The 27,879-nt window shown below is 41.7% G+C and overlaps 1 protein-coding gene and 1 pseudogene across 3 annotated transcripts; one reads left to right on the forward strand and one right to left on the reverse strand.

The window, feature by feature from the left end:
- Positions 1-855: 855 nt before the first annotated feature.
- LOC139177324 (zinc finger protein 665-like) lies at positions 856-27,770 on the reverse strand. 3 transcript variants are annotated; one of them, XM_070772333.1, is made up of 6 exons: positions 27,656-27,770; positions 22,400-22,458; positions 16,973-17,055; positions 11,229-11,355; positions 9,004-9,061; positions 856-4,207 (listed from the first exon to the last, which is right to left on the reverse strand). In XM_070772333.1, the coding sequence occupies exon 6, from the start codon at positions 4,128-4,130 to the stop codon at positions 2,817-2,819; it is 1,314 nt and encodes a 437-aa protein (XP_070628434.1). In that variant the 5' UTR covers positions 4,131-4,207; positions 9,004-9,061; positions 11,229-11,355; positions 16,973-17,055; positions 22,400-22,458; positions 27,656-27,770; the 3' UTR covers positions 856-2,816. The 3 variants fall into 3 exon arrangements, with proteins under 3 accessions (XP_070628434.1, XP_070628432.1, XP_070628433.1); XM_070772331.1 differs by lacking the exon at positions 9,004-9,061; XM_070772332.1 differs by lacking the exons at positions 9,004-9,061; positions 22,400-22,458; positions 27,656-27,770 and adding an exon at positions 17,147-22,366.
- Positions 12,188-12,586, forward strand: LOC139177258 (ATP synthase F(0) complex subunit C2, mitochondrial pseudogene; annotated as a pseudogene).
- Positions 27,771-27,879: the final 109 nt, after the last annotated feature.

The following is a 27,879-nucleotide window of genomic DNA, read 5'->3' on the forward strand; positions in this document are numbered from 1 at the left end:
TCAGTTCCTGGAAAACAGGAACGAGCAGAGCTGCATGCAGTTCTCAGGACTGAGGTCATGAGAAAGAGCATCTGCTTGGACTCCTTTCAGTGACTCCCTTCAGTGACCTTTTACTTGAAGGTAATCTATTCAGTTATGCCCCTCTTCCTCAGGATATGAAATGCTTTCTTGGCCCCTTCAAGATTGTTATCTGCTTGGCTTTGTTTTTCCTCAATTTTTTTACTGTCTAAAGCTGCCTTGTATGAAGATATAGAAACATGTGTTTTTGCAAATAAAGCACCCTGTTTCACTCAAGACTTGGGTCCCCTGCTTCCTTCTTCTCGTCAACTCCAGTCCCCAGGTCCCGGTCTACAAAGACTGTGACAGCTCTGTCTTCAATTTCCACAAATAAGAGTAACTAATCTTTAATCATACATACAACAGTTATTTCTATCCAATGGAGAACATGGTCATTTTCCTGTGCATTGTCCCTAGCACACCATCAGTCCCTGCTGGGGACCAGCCCCAGCTGATCCAGGGTATTCGAAGGAGAGACGGCCTAGGCGACTATTTATATGCTAATTAGAGATATAAAGAATAATAGAATGAGGATAGCTCAGTAGGAAAATTCAGTGGAGAAAAGAGGCTGAGTAGCTTGGTTTACGCGGGAGACCAATAAAACTTCAAGACAAGAAGTTTGCACCACTTACGTAGGCCGCAGGCGCCCTCTCGAATAGCGGAAGGTGCCTCACCCTAGACACCTTCTCGAGTGGGTCTTAGAAGCCCAGGCATAATTAGTAAGCGTGGTGGGTTCCACGCTCCAGATGGAGACTCAGCTGGAAGTTAAAGGGAAGAATGACACGGGGAGACCAAGCGTTGGTGAGCAAGGCCCATAGCTTTATTTTTAACAGGGGCTTTTATACCCTAAGTTACACATAGAGGATAATAGGGGATGCAAAGTCAGCAGTCTTTGATTCTTATCAAAAACCAGGGTTTCTTTCCTGCAAATTTATCGTATACAAATGGTTTAGGTGATTTACATCATCTTCTGGCCAGAAGGCCTACTAACATTTTATGACTCTTGACAAGGACTTATCAACAAAGACTTATTTTCTCTAAGAGTAATTATTTTAAGGTTTGGTGCCATCTTCCAAAGATAAAATTGCATTCCTATAGGGCGGATGTGTAATGGGTTTACAACAAAGGAAAGAATTTATTACCTTAAGGGTCTAAAGTTACTAACACCAAGGCCACTACTTATTTTTTCTATATACCAACTATTAATTAATACATATTCAAGGATACAATTTAGGGGATGTGAAAACTTGGCAACAAACATTGACTCATCAATGAAATCCTTTACTAGTTTATTCTGACAGTTTCTAACTCTCTGAGAGGCTCTAAGCTATTTGAATATCTTAAGCTTCCCATGCCTCTCGAGGCTGGGAGACTGTAAACAATCGTATGCATAGCTGCAGGAGTCCGGGTAAACTTGTCAGGCGAGTTAGAGAGCCATCTGAGGGGTTTGGATTTAAGCACTCCTAATTGCCCAGGAACTTTATTAATTGGAGCTGTAAGTTAACTCTCTGACAGAGAGAGCGAGATGGTGGTAGGGGACAGCCCCCAGTAAAGTCAGAGGTGAGAGCACAAAGCAATAAAGTAGGCAGACTCTGGTTTTTTTGGGGGGTAGATGCTCGAGAATATCCGGGCGGACTCCTGAGGCTCGATCCTGCCTTTGCATATGCCGAGCCTCCTTCCTCATGACCTTTGTCACGAGTGGAATGCCTCACCGGCTCCTGGCAAGTCCCTGGTAACTGTCCCTCTCCTACGAAAAGCCCAGTCCTTTTAACATCTTGCCTAATCTGTTCAAGGTCAGTTGGTAGAACATTATGTTTTATAACAGGCTGGACTATGTACGGAAGGGCTTCCTGATCCTACTGACCATGATGAGTCATGTCCTAGTTTTACATTATTTTCTGCTCTCCCTGTTGCTAAATCACACACACTATTGAATTTCGTAATTCAGGCTATGTGTCTTTCCAGGAAACACGGATGTGAATGAATTGTATCTAATGAAGTCAGCCCCTTCATCTCACTGATTCCTTCCCTGAGACCATTTTGAAATGCATGTAGCAAATGCATTTGATCAATGTATTACCAAAGTGAAGATCTTAGAGCTCACCACACAACAGGCCATTAACTGAGAGGCTACTTGTTGGGCAAGGAATAGTGACTTTATTCAGAAAGCCAGGAGACCAAAAAGATGGTGGGCTACTGTCCCAAAGAATTATCTTTGCTGAGTTAGAATTCGGGTTTCTTTTACACGAAAAGAACTCACTGCAATTGCTGAGTACCTGAACTAAAGTCATCAGAGACTAAATATAGTGAAAAAGGTAAAGGATTTGCCACAATCACTGAATCTGGGAAGTATGGCTCCACTATGTTCCTATCTTGTGACTTTTGGGTAAGATCCTCGCCACACACATTACATTGCTGTGTGTTTTCTCCAGGATAAATACTCTGATACTACTGGTGAGATGTGAGCAGTGAGGATAGGGTTTTGTTTTTCGCTCCTCCCCCCCCCCCCCCCCACATTTGTGGAACTGGTGAGGAATCTTTCTAGAATGAATTCATGTTCTAAAGACCTGACTAATAAATACATATATATCTGGCTTCTATCCAGTATGAATTTTCTCATGAAGCCTAAGATGTTGCCAGACTCATGATATTTGTATGATTTCTCAGTAGTGTGAATTCTCTGACCAAGAGTAGGGTGTAAATTTTGAACTTTGAATTTTGTAGACTTCTAACATATACCACATTCACATGAGTTTCTCTCATGTATGGATTTTCTGATGTTTAGTGAGTGCTGAGACCTGAATAAAGGATTTTCCACACTCGAAACATTTGAAAGGTTTCTCTATATGTATTCTCCGATGACTTGTAAGGTGTGAATTTCGACTGAAGAACTTGCCACACTCATCACATCTGAAAGGTCTCTCTCCAGTATGAATTCTCCAGTGAAGTCGAAGATGTGGTTTTTGACCGAAGACTTTTCCACACTCATCACATTTGTAAGGTTTCTCACCAGTATGAACTGTCTGATGACTTAAAAGGATTGACTTTACACGAAAGGCCTTGCCACACTCATCACATTTGTAAGGTTTCTCTCCAGTATGAAATCTCTTATGACTTATGAACTGTGAAGGTTGACTAAAGTGCTTGCCACACTCATCACATTTGTAAGGTTTCTCTCCAGTATGAACCCTCTGATGACCAGCAAGGTGTGCATTTCGGCTGAAGACTTTGTCACATATATCACATTTAAATAATTTCTTTCCTGTATGAATTTTCTGATGTCTCTTGAGATTTGAGCTGTCAGTAAAGGTTTTGCCACACTCATTACATTGGTAACTTCTCTTTCTTGCAAGGATATTCTGATGACTTACAAGGAATGAATTCTGACCAAAGATTTTACCACATATATCACATTTATGTAAGTTTGCTCCTGAGTGGGTTATCTGATGTCTAGCAAGGGTGGAGCTATCATTAAAGGTTTTGCCACACTCATTACATTTGTAACATTTCACTTCAGAATGAATTTTCAAATGACGTGCAAGCTGTGAACTTTGATCAAACAATTTGTCACATACTTCACATTTATGTGATTTCTCTCTTATATGGATGGCCTGATGTTTAATGAGGTATGAGCCCTTAAGATAGGCTTTCCCACACTCATTACATTTGTAAGGTTTTTCCCTCTGTGCTTTGAGGTCTTGTGTTACTACTGAAGGATTCATGAAATCATTCCCATATATATTAGAAACAGTGGTTCTTTGAAGTGGTGAAAATGAGAAACTGTTGTTGACAGACCTCTCAACTTCATAATATTCAGAAATTATCCCGCCAGTTTGAAATATCTGCAGTTTATCCTGAAAGTTAAATCCAAGCCTGTTTCCAAAGGGCTCGATCCCTGCATTCTTTCTATCATGCAAATCTCTTCCATCAGGCACATTTCCATTAAGGCCAACAGGTGTTCCTTTGTAATTTCTTTTGTCATCTCTCCCCTGACACTCAAAGTCACACGTATTTTCCTGACTTTCCCAAAGATGAAAGCATTCGATTTCACAGCTTTCAGGTCTTCCCAGCATCAATGTTTGGAATGTTTCTCGTTTATCACTGGTCGCTTTGGGTTGTAAATGCTTGATCACATGTGTAGGAGAGATATCTACAAGATAAAAAGAACCACAGGTATCCTGCTCACAATAATTCAAATAAATCTTTCATGTTGAATATATATTACACCAAAAGTAATACTTACACCAAGTTATGAAACACCACAATGATGACCTTAAGTTTCTACAAACACTAAAGTAATAGAATACTTAACTTAAGAAAGCATGATAACATAAATTCACTGTTAAGGTAGCCTAGTTTTAAAAACCATATACCAAACACACTCACATTGGACAATCTTAGGCCAACTCTCAAAAACAGGGTATTTTTCTACCAGGACCCCTAGGAACGTATCAATCAACAGTTGTTTCAAATTGAAAAGAAAAGTATTATACTATCATTGTATTCTGCATACTTACTGTACATAAATAAATTCTAAACAATGTATTATATATTATAACAGTAAATAATCCAAAACCAAGCTTACCCAATTAATAATTAACTATTCATAATTGGTTGTTTACAATTGAAAACAAATGAGAAAATGAAGAATATGACTAAAACAATTTTTTGCAAACAACACAATTTTCTATATCTGCTACAGAACTACGTACGCAAAAAGAAAAGGCATTTTACAATGTTACCAAGTAGTATGTGTCAGCTGTATTGCAGAATACTGCTAAATGACACATAAATTAAGACGTAAAATATTCACCAGTTTTCTAACAGCCAATAACCAAAGCAATCCCCACCTATGTTGTTCAGTCGATCAGTCGTGTTTGACTCTTTGCGACCCCGTGGACTGTAGCCCACCAGACTCCTGTCCGTGGGATTTCCCAGGTAAGAATAATGGAGTGGGTTGTCATTTCCTTCTCCATGGGATCTTCCTGACTCAGGGATCAAACCTGCATCTTCTGCATTAGCAGGGAATTCTTTACCACTGAGACACCCAGGAAGGCTTATCTCTAGCCATGCACTATTCTTAATTACCTGGTTTAATGGCACCAAAATATAATAAAGTGAGTGCTTTGTGTATTTATTGACTAGGGTCAGACACAATATTGCTGAAAAATGTTGCAAGTGAAAAGCATACAAGATATAATGTAGTTGAGGTTTGACAGAAAACAAAATTCTATAAAGCAATTATCCTTCAATTAAAAAATTAATAAAATTTTAAAAAGATATAATGTAGATAAAGTCATATCATAAAGAACATGACAGAATATAGATATTAGCTTTAAGTAAATTTTGAGTATTTACTATAAAACATGTATTACTCTAATACAACTGACGGCACTAATTTGCTTTAAAAGGCTTGAAGTAAAATAACATGTTTTTCTCTAATCAGAGCAGGAGACACACCCAATTGGCGCACTAAGTGGTAAGAGAACCAGGATATGAATCTGAACCTACAGACTGAGAAAACTTATTTGTAAACATGACCACCCACCGAATGAATAGACTAGAAAATATTAAAAAAAAAAAAACATACAAGGAACTTAGAAAGAAAATATCAAGGAAGATACAAGTCAGAAGTACTCTGTTTAACTATTATTTAACCATCCCATCTTGAAATGGTTTGTGAGCCATCATGGATGTACAGAGTGATTTAGGTCATGTCCTGAGAAACTTGTTCAATAAATGACCAGATATTATCTTTACTGTAAGTGTATGTAGAAGGTGGAGGGATGTGATAGGTAAGAACAATGTTTCCATCTGTATCAAGGTACTATGTGAGGAATGGTCAGGACTAAGAAAGGGCCTGTGTGGAGCATAGGGTACACAGGTTTATGTCAGATATCAGCTTGTGACTGCATGTCTTTGGGAAAATAACTGAGAGCACAAACTACTATACTGACCTTAAAAGAAAAGAACTGGTTCAGCAAGTTTATGGGCATTATACTATGGGTATGGGACAGAAACAAGAGAGATTTTAAAAGTGACTGTGATATATGGAGAAAGGAGGATAATACCTGTTATACTATTTACAATGGAATGTATCCAACTGTGAATTTTATAAGTTACAATGGAATGCTTATATTCAAGAAAAACATACACAATATTCCAGGATATTGTGTAAGAATCTTATCAGCAGAAATCAGAAGGAAAATCCAGGAAAAGGCTATCTAAACCTGGGTTCCTCTGCCAAGTATGATTAACCTCTCTACTGGACATTTATTTCGTTTCTTCTTCCACACAGGTTCATCTCAAGATCGAGGAGTATCAAAGAAAAGGAGGGATTGAAACTGACTCTGCAGGACCTTCCCAGTTACAAAAGCCTTTCTGAGGCATCCAACTCCTTTTTGTAGAAAAAAGCTTTATTCTCCTAGACCTTCTCTGAGTTCAAAAGAGCAGATTCAGTTACTAACACATAAAAGGATCATACCATAATCAAGTGGGGTTTACTGCAGGGATACAAGATTTCTCAATATCCACAAGTTAATCAGTATGACACATCACAACAGTTGAAGACTAAAAACCATATGATGATCATTAGATGCAGAAAAGGTTCTGACAAAATTCAAGTGCCATTTATGATAAAAACCCTTCAGAAGGTCAGCACAGATGGACCCCACCTCAACATAATTAAGACTGTATATGTCAAACACACAGCTAACATCATACTCAACAGGGAAACACTGAAAGCATTCCCCTTAACAACATGAATAAGACAAGAATGTTCACTATTGCCACTTTTACTGAACACATTTTTGGAAGTCCTAGCCACAACAATCAGAAAAGAACAAGAAATAAAAGGAATTCAAGTAAAAAAAAAAAAAAAAAAGAAGCTAAACTGTCACTATGATGCTACACACAGAAAATCCTGAAGATGCCACCAGATGACTACTAGACCTCATCAATGAACAGAGTCAACTTTCTGGATACAAAATATATAGAATACTGCTGCATTTCTATACACTAATAATGATATATCAGAAAGTAAAATTAATGCAACAATCCCATTCACCATCTCATAGAAAATAATAAAATTCTAAGGAATAAACCTACGTAAAATGTCAAAAGAACTGTACTCATAAAACTATAAGATGCTGATGACTGATACCAAAGATGACACAAACAGATGGAAACATATACCATGTTCTTGGATTGAAAGAAGTAACATTGTCAAAATGACCATACTATCCAAGGCAATCTACATATTCAATGCAACCCTTATGAAATTAACAATGACATATTTCATAAAACAAAGAAAAACTTCATTTGTACCAAATACAAAAGACTCTGATAACTAAAATGATCTTGAGAAGGAATAACAGAGCTGGAGGAATCATGTTCCTTGAGTTCAGACTACACTACAAACTTACAGTCAACAAAGTGAAAGTGAAGTCGCTCAGTCATATTCGATTCTTTGTGACCCCATGGACTGTAGCCTATCAGGTTCCTCTGTCCATGGGATTTTTCAGGCAAAAATACTGAAGTGGGTTGCCATTTCCTCTTCCAGGAGATCTTCCTGACCCAGGGACTGAACCTGGGTCTCCTGCACTGTAGGCAGATGCTTTACCCTCTGAGCCACCAGGGAAGTGGTATGATAATGGCACAAAACAGAAACACAGATCTGTAGGACAGGATAGAAAACCCAGAAATAAACCAATTTACTTATAGTCAATTATTCTATAACAAAGGAGGAAAGAATATAGAATGAAGAAGTCGCTTTAATAAGTGATGCTGGCATAAATGGATAGTTAGATGAAAAAGAATGAAATTACAACATTCTCTAACACCACATACAAAAATAAACTCAAAATGTATTAACCATATAAATGCAAGACCAGATACTATAAAATTCATAGTGGAAAACAAATGCAAAACACTGACATAAATGTCAGCAAAATTTTTTTGGATCTATCTCTTACAGTCATGGTAATAAAAGCAAAATCAAACAAATGAGACCTAATTAAATTTAAAACCTTTTTGCAAAGTAAAGGAAACCAAAAAAAGAACAAAAATACAAGTTTTGGACTAGGAGACTATATATGCAAATAATGCTACCTATAAGGGATTTATTTCCAAAATATACAAACAGCTCATACAGCTTAATATCAAAACAAACATACAACCCAGTCAAAAACTGAGCAGAAGATCAAAACAGATACTTCTCCAAAGGACACAAATAGATGGCCAACATCACCTAAAAAGATGTTCAACATCTCTAATTATGAGAGAAATGCAAATCAAAACCACAAAAATGTATCACCTCACACTGGTCAGAATGACCACCATCAAACAGTCTACAAACAATAAATGCTTGAGAGGGTATGGAGAAAAGAGAACCCTCCTACACTGTTGGAAGGAACATAAATTGGTACTGCCACTTTGGAGAATAGCATGGAGGTTCCATAAAGAACTAAAAATACAGCTATCACATGAACCAGCAATTCCAATCCTGGGCATATATCCAGAAAGGATAATAACCAATTCAAAATGATTCATGCACCCCAATGTTTTTAGCAGCACTATTTATACCAGGCAAAACATAGCAGCAACCTAAATGTTCACTGACAGACAAAGGGATAAAGAATATGTGGTACATATATACAAGGGAATATTGTGAAGTGAAAGTAGCTCAGCCGTGTCCAACTCTTTAAGGCCCCATGGCCTGCAGCCTGCCAGACTCCCCTGTCCATGAAATTCTTCAGGCAACAACACTGGAGTGGGTTGCCACTTCCACAGCATAAAATACAATGAAGTAATGCCTTTTCCAGCAATATAGACAGACTTAGGGATTATTCTAAGTGAAATCAGACAGAGAAAGACAAATATCATAGGATATTATATGTTGAACTGAAATAAATGATACAAATGAACTTATTCACAAAATAAACTCACCAGCATAAAATACAAACTTATGGTTACCAAAGGGGATAGTGCAGGATGGCTGTAGGGGCTGGAAAGGGAGAGATAAATTAGGAGTCTGAATATATACAAACTAATATTTATACAAAATAGATAAACAACAAGAACCTACGATATAGCTCAGGGAACTATATTAAGTATCTTGTAAACTGCTGTATACCTGAAACACGACATTGTAAATTAACTATACCTAAAAAGTGGAGAAGGAAATGGCAACCCACTCCAGTATTCTTGCCTGGAGAATCCCAGGGACAGAGGAGCCTGGTGGGCTGCCATCTATGGGGTCACACAGAGTTGGATACAGCTGAAGCGACTTGGCATGCATGCATGCATGCATTGGAGAAGGAAATGGAAACCCACGCCAGTGTTTTTGCCTGGAGAATCCCAGGGACAGAGGAGCCTGGTGGGCTGCCGTCTGTAGGGCCGCACAGAGTCATACCCTACTGATGCGACTTAGCAGCAGCAGCAGCATCATACCTAAAAAGAATGGTTAAAACAAAAACAAAAACACGTCTTGCGGAGATGTTCAAATGCTGTTTCACAAGGGTGTAAAAACTGCTAAGTGGGGGAAGCAGTCTATGAAACAAGACATGTTGACAAAACTGAATACCCACCAGCAAAAGAATTTACTTGGAACATTATCTTACACTATAGACAAAAATGAACTCAAAATGGTTCAAAGACCTAAACCTAAGTCCCAAATGTATAAAACTCCTAGAAGTAAACGTGTAGGAACTGTTTCTGGAAATTGGACCCACAAATGATTTACCAGATATAACACCAAAAGCACAGGCCACAAATTAAAACCAGATAATAAATTATAAACTACTGTGCATTAAAATGCAGTGAGTTTGAAAAGACAATCAATAGTAAAAGAGAAAATATGTGGAAATCATACATCTGATAATAAATGAGTATAAAGAATATATAAAGAATTTTAAGAGGGTCTGATCATCAGTTCCACCATAGGGACCATTCCCCAATCAACCATCCAACGCATTGCAAATACAAAACAGAAACACTAAGAGTAACACAGAAATTTGAACTCAATGAAAAAATAAAAAAATACTTATAATGCACAGAACAACAGTGCAGCCAATAGCCTCATAGATATGAGAATGTGAACCTGGACAAAGTTGTCCTGGGATAAATTACCATAGCATTGACAGAGGCTAAAATATATGGTCTTTGATACACATGAACAACACTGTCACGGTGACCTTGACAGAGTCTCCAAAGCCATAAAATAACCTGGAAAGATGTATTGGGCTCTCGTGATACTTTCTCTCTCATAATCCTAGAACATACTGACCACTCTACTGGATAGCTTCAAGTGGTGACTTTGTACAGAGCAAGAAAATAATATTAGGGATAGTGTCTCCATCACAGTTTTCTGTTACCTAGTAAATCCACCCCACAGCGACTCAGCAGAGGCTGCCAATTAAACATAGGTGGATTATCACAGCAAGGAAACCAGATAAAATTTCAGACCCTCAGGAATATATTTCAAAGAGATTTAAGAGGTAAAAGGATACAAAGTAAGGAGAATGTAACATCAGGAACAGTTCACATTCCCAGACGGGGTAGAGCAGCACAAGAGTAAAAATAATACAACATGAAGGTCAGACATTACAGGATCTGGATATGGGACCATGTGCTCGACCTACAGATGGCAAGCTAAGAGCCTGCGAGATTCACATATGCTCCCCTCGTAGGATCTAGGATCAAAAAGACGATCTCTCTATCCACTCTCCTTACATTTTCCTAAGTAACGACCACAGAGGACCCAATCCACCAACTTGTCCCACTCCTAAACAGAAAAAAACAGCCCTTTTGAGATACTCGTTTTTCTTTATACATTGTATTTTTAGCTATTTTTACATCATTCCCCACTGTCCAGAGCTTTTTCTCGTGCTCCAATGTGGAAATACTATTCAGATCCGAAACAGAAATTCTGGGACTCCCCTGGTGATCCAGTGGTTAAGACTCTGCATTTCCAATGCACGGGGTGCAGGCTTGATCCTTAGTCAGTGACATGAAACAGACACAGCATCTGAAGAGGGTCAGTTTAACCTTGTGAAGCTGTATCATGCCCGAGTCACCAGAACTCTCAGATGAAAGACATCAGGGCCTCCCAAGGGGGCACACAGGGAAAATGCAGATACCCAAGGGCAGCTCTGGAAGGAAGTCATCCTCACCCACAGACAGCAGGTTCCTGTAGGTCTCCAGCATCACTTCCCTGTACAAGGCCCTCTGAGCAGGGTCCAGGAATTCCCACTCCTCCTGAGTGAATTCGATGGCCACATCCTCACAGGTCAGTCGTTCCTGAAATGAAACCACATGTCACCAAAAGGGCCATGAAAAGTTCTCATTTTCATGCAAAAGAGAAAGGGTAGTAAGGGGTAAGGATTGACTTGGTTCAAGTATGTGTTCTAACAGATCCATGCAGGGGTATCTGGAGAAATTATGGATCTCTAATTTTAATTTCTTATGCTTTTTCCTAAGACCTAATGAAATCCTCCAATTTAATATGGAATTTTCATCATTGTTCAAAATCCATGAAATATATATAAATACAACTCAACAGTGTATTGGCTATACAGAAGTGTCAGATTTTATGTTCTACCCAGTGAGTGCAATTCATTATCTAGATGAGGTACAGCATGAGTGGTGTCTTCAGAGATGACAAAGTCCATGGCACTCCTAATGGAAAGGTCAAAATTTTCAGTTATGATGTTGATAACAGCAGCAAGGACCAAAAGTGTCTGAAGGCTTCCTGTTGCTCTAAATTACTGTAATATTACTCTAAACATTAAATAAATACTTTATAGGCAAGAATCTGTCATCAATGCAATAGCTCATTAAAGAACGATCTGTTTCCACCTTACAGAAGAAAAACTGTGTCACAGACACTCTGAAAAACTCAGCTCAGATCAAGAAGGTAAATGTTACACCAAGCACCTGAACTCAGAAGCTTGGGCTCAGCAACTGAAACTTAAGCATCTAACAGTTAAGTAATACAGAGAACATTCAAAATCCTTTGACAGAAGGCTCCTAAAGAAAACTTGGAAGAAGTCCAAGGTGAGCCTCCTCCCTGCCCCTCTGTCTTGTCTGCAGGGGGAGCAGCTCTTGGGCCTTGGGCCTTCATCCCCTGAAAATGGACACCTGTGCCAAATTAGTCTCTACCCTCTCCCTGATCGGGAGAACCTCCCCCCTGTTGAGTGATCACTGTCCGCAGTGGTGGTGAAGGACCAGAGACACTGACTGATGAGAGCCAGAGCAGCTTGGTAGCCCCAGGTCCCCGGACCATCTCACTTATTCCTAGCCACATCTTCCAAACTAGTGCCATTTCAAGGGACTCTGACAAAGCAGACAAGTTCCCTGGAGCTGGAGCTGCCACAGCAGGGGTGGCTGGCTCCGGGGCTGGAAGTGGGACTGTGTTCAGGAGCTTCACCGCTGTTGTGTCAGGAACCCTTCTCTGAAACAGTAGCTCTTCTACACCATGGGCTTGGCCCTCTCAAAGGCCATGGGGCTCTTTTGCCTGATGGTGGTCTAGCTCATCTTCTTCACGATGTGAAGGAGCTGTTTCCACCTCCCATAGTTCTTTCTTCTGTGTCTGCCCTGTATGTTCCCTTTCCTGTAACTCCCCAGGCAGCCTGGGAAAAGTGGTGGGCTCACGGTTTCACAGAAGGAAAACCAATAAATATTGTATTAATATGAGAAAAAAAAAAAAAAAGTCCAAGGTGAACAATGTGGAATGGCATGAAAGGTCATTATAGATGTGGATACAGAAACACAACTGTTAGTCATTTACTACTTAAAACACTAACAGGATTGTTTAGAAAATTTCAAGGCCACAGATTATACTGATAACATAATTTCAACTGAAAAAAAAGGTGATATGTAGTTTTTAAATCATGATGTCTTCTATCTAAACCACAGACTTGCACATGCATGCATACATATCTATAAAAAATTAACTGAAATGAGAGGATTCATCTCTTGACAGATTTATTAGACAATTTTATATAATCCACATGTATTTTTTATTCACATGTATTTCAGCATCTTTCAGACAATAAAAATGTATTTTTTGTACTCAGCTGAGTTTGTTAACAGGCTTCTATACTAGGCTACCAAAAGAAAACTGGTAAAAACAAACAAACAAAAATACCTGAATTCAATTCATAATAAAATTACCATATACAAAACTACAAATACAATTTTATCCATTTAAATTTACATAGCAAGACATTAACAGAAGCCAAAGACTTTCTTTGCTTTTTTTTCCATCAATAAAACAGTGATTTGAAATTAGAAGAGTCATTAGATTATGACAAAAAAAAATTATCACAATAGTAAAGTAAAACACTTCTTGGAGAATTAAAAATCATGGCAAAAAGAATATGGGAAAAAATAGTTATTAAGCAAGACTATCTCAAGAAACATCATGATGGGAAGGAAGCATTCAATGCATTCCTTCTGAAATTACAGTGGCATGAAAGGAGCTGTTCAGGGAGTCTGTCTTTCACCACCATACGATGCGCATGCGCAGGGGCCACTAGAACAAGTAACAGGAAAAACACAGGGCAAGAGACACAGAGTTTGTCAGAGTTGAAACAAGTAGTACTCACAAACCTAAGGACATGGAACGGTGAAAAGTGAAAGGATGGAAAAGACAGTCCATCCTAAAGAGAGCAGGGGAGACTGTTATATCAGACAAAATAAACTGAAGGAAAAAAAAAAGTGCAATGAGATAAATTGTATAATGATAAAATGGTCAATTTACCGAAAAGCTGTAACAAGTAAAAATATATATGCATCTAACATTAGATATCTCAGAAAAATGAAGCAAACATTAAGGGAAAGGAAGACAGAAATAGTGGCACAGGAATAGTACGAGATTTCAACGCCCAAGTTGAACAGGCATGTACAGATCACACGGCCCAACAAAAGCATAAAACACATGCATCTCAAGGACACATAAAACATTCTCTACGAGACACCACACGTTAGGCCAAAATTAACAACTTTAAGAGACTGATACCATAAAAGTATCTTCCCTAATAACAATGAAATAAACACAAGAAAAAAAGAAAATTCCCCAAATGTGGACATTAAACAACTCACTCTTACACCACAAATGGGTCTAAGAAAAACAATCACATGGAAATTTTTAAATACATGGATGAAAACAAAAAGACAACAGTACAAAATTTGTAACACAGAGAGAAGACTGTACTAAAAGGAAAGTCTGAACTATTAAATGCTTACAGTAAAAAAGAGGAAAGATCTTAAATCCGAACTCTACTTTTAGACTTCTAGGAAGCAGAAAACGGAAAACAAACTAAACTCAAGTTTAGCAGAAGGAAACAGGTAAATATGAAAGATTAAACCAGAGCTAAAATAGAAAGCAGAAAAATATAAAAATCAACAAACCAAGAGTTGATGTTTTGAAAAAACTGTATAGGAAAACCCCACCTAGACTAAGGAAAAGAGAAAAATAGATTCAAATAACTAAAAACAGATAGGCAACAGGAGTGATTACAACTGAGGTCAAAGAAAGTTTCTAAAGATAAGGAAGGACTATGACCAATAATGCCTATAAATGACAGAATATAGGAAATACTGGCAAATTCTCAGAAACATACAAACTCTTTTACTTATTAAGAAATTAAAAAATTGAGAAGTGTTAAAACTGAAAGTGTTAGCCACTCAGTCGTGTCTGACTCTTTGTGACCTCATGGACTGTAGCCCACAAGGCTCCTCTGTCCATGGAATTTCTCCAGACAAGAATACTGGACTAGACAGCCATTCCTTTCTCCAGGGAATCTTCCGACCCAGGGATAAAACCTGGGTCTCCCTCACTGCAGGCAGATTCTTTATGATTTGAGTCACCAGGGAAGCCCATTATAACTAGAGAGATTTGAAAAGTAGTCAGAAACCTCTAAGAAAAATACAGGACCAAATTCTACCAACATTTACAAAAGAATTACCACTAATCCTGCTAATTGTATGGAGCAAGCATGATTCTAATAGTTTGATGATTTCCCAAAGACACAAGAAAGGAAAACTAGAAACCAATACTCCTGATGAATACTGATGCAAAATTAAAATACTTGCAAACCCACTTCAACACATTAAAAAGATCTGGAGAAACAGACACAGAAAACAGATGGAGGGGGAGGGGAGGAAGGAGAGGGTGAGATGTATGGAGAGAGTAACACGGAAACTTACATTACCATATGTAAAGCAGAGAGCCAATGCGAATTTGCTGAATGACTCAGAGAACTCAAAGAGGGGCTCCCTAACAACCTACAGGGGTGGGATAGGGAGGAAGATGGGAGGGAGGGGACATAGGTATACCTATGGCTGATTCATGTTGGTATTTGGCAGAAAACAACAACTTCTGTAAAGCAATTATCCTTCAATTAAAATAAATAAAAAGATCTGACACCATGACCAAGTGGAGTTTATTCATATAAGGCAAGGAGAAGTCAACATACAAAAATCAATTAATATGAAACACTACCTTAACAGATTAATGGAAAAAAAAACAGGATCATCTCGATGCAGAAAAAACCATTCGACAAAAATTTGACAACATTTCAAGATGGAACACTCAACAAACTACAAACAAGAAATTATACCAACATCAACATAATAAATGCCATTATGAAAAGAGCACAGCAATGGGGAAAGAATGAAAACTTTTCCTCTGAGGTCAAGAAGAAGGCAAGGATGCACACTCTGCACTACAGTTCAACAAAGCACTGAAACCCTTGGAGCAATTAGATGAGAAAAAGAAATCAAAGGTCCCCAAATTGAAAAAGAAGTAAATTTATCTTCTTTCCCACATGACAAAGTTGCATCAGTAAAAATCATAAAGATTACAAAAGAAACATGCTATATCAAAAAAGACTCTTTAATAACCACACAAAGGATCAATCAATCAATTAACTCATTATCAAAACTGCAATAGCAATCTTTGTAGAAGCAGAATAAAACATGGTGAAAGTCACAGAACTATTGAAAGAGCAAACAGCAAAACTCTTGAAGAAGGAAGATGGAGGTCTATTTCAACACCTATTACAAGGTAATCAAGGTGATGTGGTACTGGTATAAAAACAGACAAATAAACCAACTGAACAGAACACAGTACTCAGAAATAATTCTTTGTGTATATGTAAGGTATATTCACAAGGATGTCAAGATACACAAAAGGGCAAGGACAGTCTCAATAACCATGATGCTGAGAAAATAGATATCCACCAGCAAAAGAATGAAGGTGGAATCTTGCTTGCATTAAAGGTTAAAACATCTCTGTGTCAAAGGATTCAATCCACAGAGTGAAAGGACAACCTCTGAAGAACGGAGGTGATGAAAATTTCCACCTGCCAAAGACTTAGATTCATTTCATAGTTTAAATCTGATGATGAACTAAAAAACACTGTTTCACTAATGTCTATTTCTGAACTTTCCATTCTATTAGCATAAGGATTTAAAGAGATTGACCCACATTTTAGTTTGAACTGCCTTAAAAAAGTCAGAACAAACTGCCCCTAATTGATCTGATTCCCAGATTTTACTGGCTATTGTGCATATTAATACCTGACTTCGACGTGCAGTTTCCTTACCCTGGTTGATAGAGCAGACAGCACATCCAGATGGGCCCTAAGCAATCCTCCCAACAGCACTAAGACCCTGTCTCCAACCCATGGGTGAGAAGCCCTGCCCAGGATGGTGCCCAGGGGAGCCTCCTCACAAGGGCCAGGCCACCAGGTCATGGGGAGACGGAATCTAAGTGGAGACAACAGGCCCTGAGGGAAGGCCCCAGATGAGTGTGCGTGTACAGGAGTCAGACAGGACACTCCACAGTCAGACACCATTAGCGAGTCCAGAGAAGGGCATTTCAGGAAGGACAGACTAAATATGACCTTACCTGAGAAAGAGCCATGCCTCACTCCTTTTCCTTCCTCTTCTTTAACTTCAGAGCTTCCTCAGGCAACATAAGTCTTCATAGGTCTATCATGAAAGTTGAAAACATGCTGTTTAATGCTTAGAGTCAACACATCCCCTTCCTGAGCCCCAACCACACACACAAGGAAGCCCTCACCATGAGGAACACACAGGCCCCTGTTGCCACTGTCTCAGGAGGGACTCAGGACAGTCAACTCCCGCAGAGAGACCAACATCGACTTTCCCACACTTTCCGTCGGATCACACTCCCCTCCTGATGAGGCCTCATGTCCACAGCAGCAGGGGGCACCTCAGCTGACCAGGCAATCTCCTTCAGGTCACACAGCAGGCCCTGATCCATCCCCAGTCAGAACAGAGCACGCCCTTCTCAGCCCAGATCTCAGCCCACAGGACCGGGAGGACTCAGAGTCAGAGTCCTGATGCTCAGTGAGGGATCCAGATTGGAATCAGCTGGGGCATCTTAAACATTCTCGAGCTGTGGACCAACACAAGTTACCTGAAGGGGAAATCTCTGGTCAGAGGGTACAAAACATGGGTATGCAAATGCTTCATGAATGAAACGTGAAGCCTGGGCTGAGCACCATTCAGAGGAGAAGAGCACCCCTCAACTCTCTTTTTCTTTCCCAGCCTTACTAAGGTGTACCTAACAAAAATGGTATAAACGTACTGTGTACAAAGTGATTATGTGATAGATTCATACACTGAATAACTATTATAGTCGAGTAAGTTACACTTCCACCTATGAATATACTGTATTATTTCTCTCTGGGTGAATTTCAAGGATATAGAAACACTACCGGCAGCATGCAGTACCTCAGATCCCCAGAACTTACTTATTTTACAACTGAAAATCTCTACTCTTTGACTACCAGTGCCCCATTTCCCCCTCCACCCAGCTCCTGGTAACAGCCTTATTACTCGATGGCTCTATGAGTTTGACAAGTCTAGTTTCCACATAGTGTCTGTCCTCTTTTGTCAAGCTTATTTAACTTGGCATAATGTTCTCTAGGTTCATTCATTTTGGCATAAATGCAGGATTCTTGATTTTTATATTTATATATAGAGAAAAAATAGTTCATGAGTATACAGTATATAATAAATATTTCTATACCACACTTTTGTTACCTATTCTTTTGTCAAGAGACATCTGGGCTGTGTCTATGCCTTGGCTACTGCAAATCCAGTCACACTCACGGGACTCCAGACATATCTCTGAAAAACTGATCGCTTTTCCTTTGGATATCTGTCAGAAATGGGTTTGACAGACTGTAGAGCTGTTTTATATTAATTTGTTAAGGAACTTCCATTTTATTTTCCAACAAAGCAGCACCATTTACATTACCATCAACAGTGCAGTTAAGATTCCGTGTTTTCTGTACCATGCCTGTGTGTGTGCTTATTTCGGGAGGGACAGGAGTGGATAACAGAGAACCCAGCACTGGCCTGGCAGCAAGAGAGTTGCAGCTCCATCTTCTAGAGGACGAGCCTCCAGGCTGCCCTCTGATTTTTCGGAGCCATCTTCCCCTATGTCATAGGACTTTATGATTCTTCTCAGGTTGGGCCCAGAGATCCCTATCGAGCAGGACCACCTTATAACAAGCATTCTGCAATCTTAACCTTAGTACTCCTAATTTCCCAGTGGGCCTCAAACAAACTTACAAACTTTCATGGTGTACACAGAGCCCATAATGAGCCTCGAACCCTCTTATACAAACACAAAGCATTCCAAGCCCTGATGACTCACGCATGAGGCAAAACACAAAAGAGGACACCCAAGGATCCACAGACACAAGACACCATATTTTCATTTACAGTGAGTGATCCAGGTCAAACATCAAAATCTCCAAAGACTATGAAAAAGAGGGATAATTCCAATGATACACATGGCCCACTGAGACCTCAGCATCTTCCAAGGAAACACTCCAGATTCTCTTGGTATCTTCCCAAATGCACATGAACCTTTCTTCACCAGCAACCCCAAGTACACAATGATAACAAAGTTGATGCAAAAAATGACCTGAAATTTTCCCTGTTACTCTATGGTGCCTGCCTGCTAAAAGAGCCAACAAAAGCCAGGGCGTGGAGTGGATGCTGGGGGCACCTGCTAGAACCAGCCCCTTAAGCCCAAGGCTCCCATCCTCCTGCACCCACAGGTGCCTGTGGGCTCAGCCCAGGCCACAGTTCTAACAGTGGAAAAGACTTCTCCTGGCTGAATTCCACGTCCTTCATTGCTGCTCACGTGTGGTCACGAGTTGTCAAATCAAACCTGTGCAGGCAAGTGTCAGCCTCAGCACTGCTGTCCCGGGAACACGAGCTAAGGCATTGGAACCTCAAACCATTCCATGAGGGCTCTCCAACAAACCCGCTCCCAGGTTCTCCAGCCTGAACTGAGACATTCTTTTCCAACAGATCCACACACCCCTTGTCCCTGCAACTACACTTGGGATGGGCGCATGCTCCATTCACTGGGCTCATCTTGATGCCCCCAAGTACTGCCACAAGCCTCCTGCAGACCCCACCAGGCTCCCTCGGCTTTCCCCATTTGTCTACCTCTCCTCCCTGCATGACTGGACCAAGCAAGACTAAAGCGCACCAGGGTTTCTTGGCAAAGGGGATCACAAGAGGAGTGTCCACGAGCTACCACCCAAAGGACACTGCACGTGCAGTATGGAAACCAAGACACTGGCCCCCCTAGGAAAGTCTGCCACCACCTGGGGACACTATGGAGTCCACGTACAAAGGCCTTTGAGATGAGGAAGTCTCAAAGCAAGGGTCTCCAGGTCTCACTATCTCCTGTTTTCCCCACCCACACCTACTTGGAAGATATTCTAGCCCTTGCAGGGGGGCGGGCAGTGTCTTCTTCCTGCCCTGTTAGGTTTTGCATTTCTGCTTATCCTCAGCGCACTGAAATCAACAATCGTTGACACTGAGCACATGAACTCCTAGAAAGCAAAGCTGCTGTCCATGATGGTGACTCGTCCTGGATGGACAGAGCTTAGACTGGGGGCTGCAGAAGATGAAACACAGCAGACGAAACATGGGGACATCTTAGTCCACTGCTTGAGGGCACCAGTTCTGTAGGGCTTTTCAGGATTTCCTATATTTCTTGGCTCTTCTTTTGAGTAATTAAGTAGTCACATGGGGTAAAGATCAATTACAGCTGAAATGTCCAGAACATGGGAAACATCTTCATCACCTGCCCTGTTCTCTTGGTCTTCCTGAGGATTATTCAGCCCAACCCATAGTCCTGTCATCTAAAGACATTTCCGGTATCAGGTACTGCAGCCACGTTGGGAAGAAGAGGAAAACTATGAGCCATAAAAAGAGGGGAACCAGGAAGGACTCAAAATAATCCACGAAGAAGGGCATTAATTTCTGCTGATGGCAACTGATACAGAGGCAATAAACCTGGGTAACATGAGAGAGACTGTTAGGAGGGGATGGCGAGACCTCTCTGAGCCTAGACTTGAAGGGTAACAAAGGGCCTGAGCCAGGGTGACCTGAAGGTGAGAAAAGGAACTACAAAGTCAGACAGAAATAGTTTTGGTATTTAGAAACAGAGAAAAGGTAAATGAGACCAGGACAGGCTGAACCACGAGCAAAGGGTCAGCTCCCAGGATGAGGCTGGAGACACTGACAGGGCCCTGAGCTTGACAGAGGGCTGTGGAGCCACAGCAAGGAGTCAAGCTTTTGTCCCAAGAACACATGAAAGCCAGTGGAGGTCTGACGTCAGGGCGTAAAAAAAAAAATCTCCCTTCAGATTTAGCCTTATTCATAGAAGTCATCTGATTCTTAGCCTGTGATCCTGCCTCTATTCTACAGTTTTCCTTTTCGTTTTTCATTGAAGGAGGACTGGGATCTATTTAAAATTCTAATTACCACCAGACACTCCCTCCAACCCAGAACTGCCACACACAGACACACAGCCAATTTGGCTAATCATTTCAGGGGTCAGTGTTGCTCACGCTCAGAGTTTCCGGTCTAGTCTCTCATCTCCATGTTACAAGTAGGCTCCCTCGGGCCAAGAGAGAAGCCGTTTATGAGAAGGTCTGAGCTGAGTGAAGAGAACCAGGTATAACTGAATAATGAAATGGGAGGCTGAAGTGCAAGGGGGCCAAATTTGTCCTTAATGCCCATCCCATTTAACACCAGGTACATCTGTCACATATCTGAGCAAAAGAAACTTTTCTTTCAAGATTGGGTCAAACTGATACGAAGCAGGTAATTCTTTATTAGAAGACTGCAGTAAAATATTTTAAAAATATAGAATTGCAAATATATTTCCACTGGTACAAAAAACATTGTAAGAGGTCAGCTTAGAAATAGGATCTAGCGATCATTTTTATCATGAATAGAGAGGCTCTGTTGGAAGGTTCCAGGTCAATCCAGCCCATCCTTCCTCATTTGCACAGAAAAGTCAAAAAGGGACCTGAGGGAAACATCTTCATATCACCTCACAGATCATTTTTCACTGATCATAGAAAATGGAGAAAACATACCATTAGACTAACTAGTTGAACTAGGTGTTCTTTTTTTTTTCTTTTTTTGAAAGGAAAGAATGAAGCATTTTATTTTGTTGGTTTTATTGTGTTAAATGTTCTTTTATTTTCCCATATCTCAAAGAAATGCCTTTAATTTCACAAGATCTAATGTCATACCTCCATTATTCTCTGGTAAAGAGCTGAGACCAGAAATATCCATTTGTGTGTGCACACATAAACACATACACACAATTCATGTCTTTGGTAAAACCACAGTTGAAAATATGTCTATTTTATTACACGATGTCCCATACATAAAACCCTCCAAGATGTATTTCTCTTTGAATTCAGAGAAAGGGAAGGGAGGTGATCTTTGCTTATTAACTTGTAAAATTTCAGTTTCCTCATTTTTAATTATTTTAATTGGAGGATAATTACTTTATAACATTGTGATGGTTTTTGCCATACATCAACATGAATTGGACATGTATACCCCCATCCTGAACCCCGTTCCACCTCCCTACTCACCCAATCTCTCTGGGTTGTTCCAGAGCACTGGCTTTGGGTGCCCTGCTTTGTGCATCGAACTTGCACTGATCATTCTGTTTTACATATGGTAATATATATGTTTCAATGCTATTGTCTCAAATCATCCCACCCTTGCCTTCTCCCACTCAGTCCAAAAGTCTGTTCTTTACATTTGTGTCTCCCTTTGTTGCCCTGCATGTAGGATTGTTGGTACCATCTTTCTAAATTCCATATATATGCATTAATATACAGTGTTTATCTTTCTCTGACTTCACTCTGTATTATAGGCTCTAGGTTCATCTACCTCGTTAGAACTGATAAACGAGGTGACATTTTTGCTAAGTATGGCACAAAATAGTCTAAGATGATTTACTACTTACCAAAGAAAATTTCAAATGTACGACATGAAGGGAAGAAAGCACTCAGGCAAGGAATGAATCTGAAAAAAATTTGAAAAAAAAAAATTGTGAATTATTTTTAATCTAAAAATCTGGTGTCAAAGTTTAAAAAACCACTGAGAATAATCATATTTAGAAAAGGATGATAAGAGTAGAATCAGATCAGATCAGATCAGTCGCTCAGTCGTGTCCAACTCTTTGCGACCCCATGAATCCCAGCACGCCAGGCCTCCCTGTCCATCACCAACTCCCGGAGTTCACCCAGACTCACGTCCGTCGAGTCAGTGATGCCATCCAGCCATCTCATCCTCTGTTGTCCCCTTCTCCTCTTGACCCCAATCCCTCCCAGCATCAGAGTCTTTTCCAATGAGTCAATACTGGAAACTAAAAAAGCTTATTTCTGAAGTTAAAAATGATTACAGAAACTGAATGAATTAAGACCTATTCCAAGCCACAAAAAGAAAGGAGAAAATGTGAATCCATTAAAAAAAAATAAGTGTTCCTTTAAAAATGCTACCCAATAGTGATACAGTGGATAAGAATCTGCCTGACAATACAGGGGACATGGGTTCTATCCCTGGTTCAGGAAGATCCCACAAGTACAAGCAACTAAGCCTGTGCACAACTACTGAGCCTGTGCTTTAGAACCTGGGAGCCACAATTCCTGAGCCCACGGCACAGAACCGAATACAGCACAGCCAAAAAAATTAAAAAAAAAAAAAAGCTACCACAGAGTGACAAAGTCAGTCATTTCTTGCCCCAGGTCTCTTCTTCCCTGACCTCTATCTTATGATAGGACAAGGGAAGGGGGTCACTCACAACTCAGTGAATCAAGCCACTGCCCCAGGCTCAACAGGGTTTGCAAATGAAAGTCATCGTCTGCCACAAGTAATAAAAAAAGACGGGACTCTCTCTCCTGCGTGCGTGCGCTCTTCTCTCTCTCTCTCTCTTTCTCTCTCACACTCTCCTGATATCTTCTAAATAAAGTAGAGCTGTGACACTGATTTGCCTAAGAGCTGTAGCATGGTTTGTCCAAGACCCGAGAGCTGTGATGCGCCGAGGGCTTTGGTGTCCGTTGCTCCAGGTCTTTGTTGTGACGAGACAGAGAACCGAGGAACATACACTCGCGTGACATCTATCGTGACTCAGAGTGTGTGTTCCTCGATTCTTTGTCTCGTCACAACAAAGATTTGGAGCGATGGACATTAAAGCCTTCGGCGCGTCACGGCTCTCGGGTCTTGGACAAACCTTGCTGCAGCTCTTGGGCAAATCAGTGTTGCAGCTCCGTTTTTATTTATAACATAGCAGGAGAATCCAAGACTCGAAGAAAAGAGAGTGGAGGAGTGCGTGGGGGGGGGGGGGGGGGTGGAGGGAGAGAGAGAGAGAGAGAGTGTGCGCGTATGCACTCGGGAAAGAGAGTCCGAGAGAAAGCGCTTTGGCTCCTCCTTTTATATGTTTTTCCCCCCACCTGGGCCTGCCCTATGCAAATTGGGCTTAGCCAGGAGTGCTGTTTGTTCTGCCTGAAGTTTTCACTCTGGTCCTCGGATCTTCCTTTGACCTTCCTTGTCTTTTAGCCACTGCCATTTTGGACTCCTTTTCCCTATTCTACCTACCTAACAGTTCCATTGAATTAGAAGAATCTGCCACCTAGTCATTTGGGGGTCTATATATCACTGAATCAAGAAGCGAAGAAAAAAAGTGATTGCTTGGCTCGCTGGTGTGATTGATCCTGATTCCCTAGGGGAGATTGGGATGCTGCTACACAATGAGAGAAGGAGAGCATTTCTGGAGCCCAGGAGAGTCTCTGGGGCACTTCCTTGCCTGGTAGTAAAGGTTAACATAGCAACCGAAGGGGAAAAAAATGCAGCACAGACCTTGAATCGGCAACGAAAGCTTTGATCATTCTACCACGTAAAGAACCCTGACTATCTGAAGTTCTGGCTGAAGACATGGGAAATATGAGATGAGCGGTGGAAGTGGTTCAGAGATGTCAGTTATGGCTTCCTAACCAATTACAGAAATGAGGACTGTTGTAACAACGTATTTTCTGTTTGTTTTAGGTGTTTGTCTAAGTAACCATTTTATTCCTCTCTCCCTTTCTTTCCATTTTTGTTATTATACAAGTTGTTGGAAGTGAACTTCCCAATTTAGTCTTCTTAAAAATTCTTATTTTTGGCTGTGTTGGGTCTTTGTTTCTGCACTGGGGCTTTCTCTAGTTCTCGAGAGGGGCTACTCGTTAGTTGCTGTGTGTAGTGTTGCTGTTGTGGTTGCCTTCTCTCATTGTGTAGCATGGGTTTTAGAGTGTGCAGGCTCAGTAATTGTGGCGGCTGGGCTTAGTTGTCCCAAAGCATGCGGAATCTTCTTGGACCAGGGATTGAATCTGTGTCCCCTGCATTGGCAGGCGTATTCTTTACCAATGGACCACCAGGGAAGTCCCTAGCACTTCTCTTTAAAAAAAAAATTATTTATTTATTTGACTGTGTTGGGTCTTAGCTGCAGCATGCAGGATCTTCGTTGTGTCATCCAGGATCTTTTGTTGCAGTACCTGGGCTCTCTAGTTGTGGCCGGCATGTTCCAGAGCATGTGGGTTCAGTAGCTCCAGGGCATGTGGGATCTTAGTCTCCAACCAGGGATCAGACCTGCATCCCTTGCATTGCAAGGCGGATTCTTAACCACTGGACCACCAGGGAAGTCCCACACAATTTAGTCTTTTTTTTTTAATACTTGTTTATTTGGCAGCATTGGGCCTTAGTTGTGGTGTATGGGATCTAGTTCCCTGACCAGGGATTGTGGCGTATGGGATCTAGTTCCCTCCCAGGCCCCCTGCATTGGGAGCATGGAGTCTTAGCCACTGGACTACCAGGAAAATCCCTACCATTTAGTCTTTAGATAACAAAGAATTCAGTGGGACTCTGTGTTTGATGAGTAACTAATATAGCCAGAGAAGAACATAGTGACTGCTGGCCTGTTTGAGGAACTGTGAGAAACTCTGGGTATAGTCTAAAATGAAAGTGAAGTCACTCAGTCAACTCTTTGTGACCAGGATTTTCCAGGCAATAGTACTGGAGTGGATTGCCATTTCCTTCTCCAGGGGATCTTCCCAACCCAGGGATCGAACCCAGGTCTCCCGTGCTGTAGACAGACGCTTTACCGTCTGAGCCACCAGGGAAGTCTGGGGTATAGTCTGACTACACCTCAATTCTGCAACTTCACTCCCACTCATAAATCTCCAGTTTCTTAGACGTTTTAAGACAGAGCAGGTAAGACAGAGTATGGTAAGAGTGGTCAAGCAGGTAAGGAAATAAGAGTGATGAGAATTCAGGCTCTATCTAAAGGGAAAAAACAACATTCAGTTCAGCATGATTGTTGCCATGTGATGACCAAATGTAGCTTTAAATAAACAAATACATCACATGGGACAAACAAAAGATGTCTTTCTGGTTGTTTCGGTCTCTACTTTAAAATTAAATAACACACACACACACAAAATAAAATAAAATTAAGTCACATGTGCTGTATCCAGCTCTTTGTGGCCCTATGGACTGTAGCCTGCCAAGCTCTTCTGTCCATGGAACTTTCCAGGCAAGAATACAAAAAAAAAGAAAAAAAAATAAATAAAAATAAAAAAAGACACAAGCCTTATAGACAGGAGTTTTGAAATTCTCAGCCTCCTCTGTATAACTAAAAAAATCATCTGTATCCAAACAACTGGCCACACCTGGATGGAGCTTACCCCTCTGTTCACCTATCTCCCTATTTCATCGGAGTCTCAGTGTCTCTTTTTCTCCCCTTCTGCTCTCCTGCTGTTCCTGTCCTATTTCCTCCCTCACACGTGTCCTGTTCCAGGCTGCTGCAATTCGTTCCCCCTCGAAATGCTCTCTTTCCAAACCTTCCTGAGCCTTTCAAAAATCCATACCTATGTCTGCCTCTTTCTTCCCCCATTTCGGCTCCCTCTCTGCGCTCCAGATTACTCCTCTTCTCTCGCTGTTACTCTCCCTTCCTCCCCACTCTCTGGCAGGCCATGTGGCTATGCTTCCTTCCAGCCCCTTTCTTCCTCTGCTCCTTACCTCTTTCTCTGCCAGCACTATGAAACCGGCCACCTCAGATTGAGACTTGAACCCGTGGAGGGTCTCCAACCGGGTGAAAACACAACTCGGGACTCTAACCCAAGAGGCCTGGACTCAAACCCGGCCAAACCCAGTTAGGGACTCTCCACCTCTGACGTCCTTCATTGCCCTTCGCCTCCCCGTTCCCATCACTGATACAGGGCAGTTCTCCCTACGCTGTTTTCCAATTCCTGGAGATCTGGCTTTTTAATTTATTAATACTTCTCTATTTTACTCACTTGGCTATTTTCAAGGCTTAATCTCTTTGACTTGACTATCCCTTTGCAAGTCCCTCAGCCATTCTCAGTGTTCCCATTGGTTCTCCCTGATGCTTTTCTCCTCAGTTGCAGTTATTTCTCTCAGTCCTTCTGACTCTACTTCTCCTGATCCTCCCGCCTCCAGTTATGTACTGAGTGGGCGACAGAACGAGACGCCCCCGGACCGAAGATCACCTTTTCCGACCGAGCTGAACTGGGCATGGAACAGCACTGGCTGTCGCATGGCTGGCCAGGTCACCTATCCTATGCGGGGTGAGGGGACGGGCTGACAGGAAAGCCGGGGAGCGGGGGGGGGAGGGAGACGGGGATGCGGGGAGAGGGGGGGAGGGGAGGCGGGGAGGGGGGGGGAGGCGGGGAGCGGGGCGGGGGGGGGGGGGGCGGCCTGCGGGGCAGAAGGACCGGCCTGAGGAGACGCGAGGACAGAGGTGCTGGGAGGGAGGGGGCTCAGGAGCGGGGCGGGTTCTCCGGAATCCCGGGACCAGGGAGAGGGTGCGGCCTCTCCGGGAGCGGGGGCGATGGGCTCTGCCTCCAGCGGTCGAGAAGGCGACGCGGCGGGGCGCGACTCCAACTCGCGAGAGAGGGCTTTACTTGACGAGGCCAGAGGTAAGAAAGGGTTTTAAGCAGGAAAATGTCGCCAGAGGCGGTGTCTACGCGGACAGAGGGCCGAAACCGCCTCAAAAACACTTTAAAACCCAAACGAAAATATAACTGGGCCGCAACGGCAGCGGCAGCGTCTATTCGGGGCCGAGCACCGGGTGCCAGGGTTTTCAGGTCGTTGGCAATTCCCACACCATGAGGACGAGTGAGGGGGGCGGAGGTGGGGATTGGAGGGGTGGCGAGCTCTGCAAACTTACTCTAGAAGGAAGCTTAGGCGCCGCTCGGGGATCTCGGCTCCGCGCTCTCCAACTTCCGGCTCTGTGTGAAAGGGCTTTTGGTATTAGAGCCGCGGCTTCCGACCGGGGGCGGGGCGAGCACCGGCTGGCTGTGCGCAGAGTTCGTGGGAGGGGCGGGCCGCGGAGGGGGCCGGGGCCTGTTACCTTGACAGCATTGTTACCGTCTGTAACACTGCTAGGTAAAA

Source organism: Bos indicus, chromosome 18 (assembly GCF_029378745.1).
Source record: "Bos indicus isolate NIAB-ARS_2022 breed Sahiwal x Tharparkar chromosome 18, NIAB-ARS_B.indTharparkar_mat_pri_1.0, whole genome shotgun sequence".
Taxonomy (NCBI): domain Eukaryota; kingdom Metazoa; phylum Chordata; class Mammalia; order Artiodactyla; family Bovidae; genus Bos; species Bos indicus.

Coding starts and splice junctions, on each gene's coding strand:
- LOC139177324 (XM_070772331.1), bottom strand. Junction 4,208..11,228: donor CAGGAACCTGCTGTCTGTGG/GTGAGGATGACT, acceptor TTTATCTTGTAG/ATATCTCTCCTACACATGTG.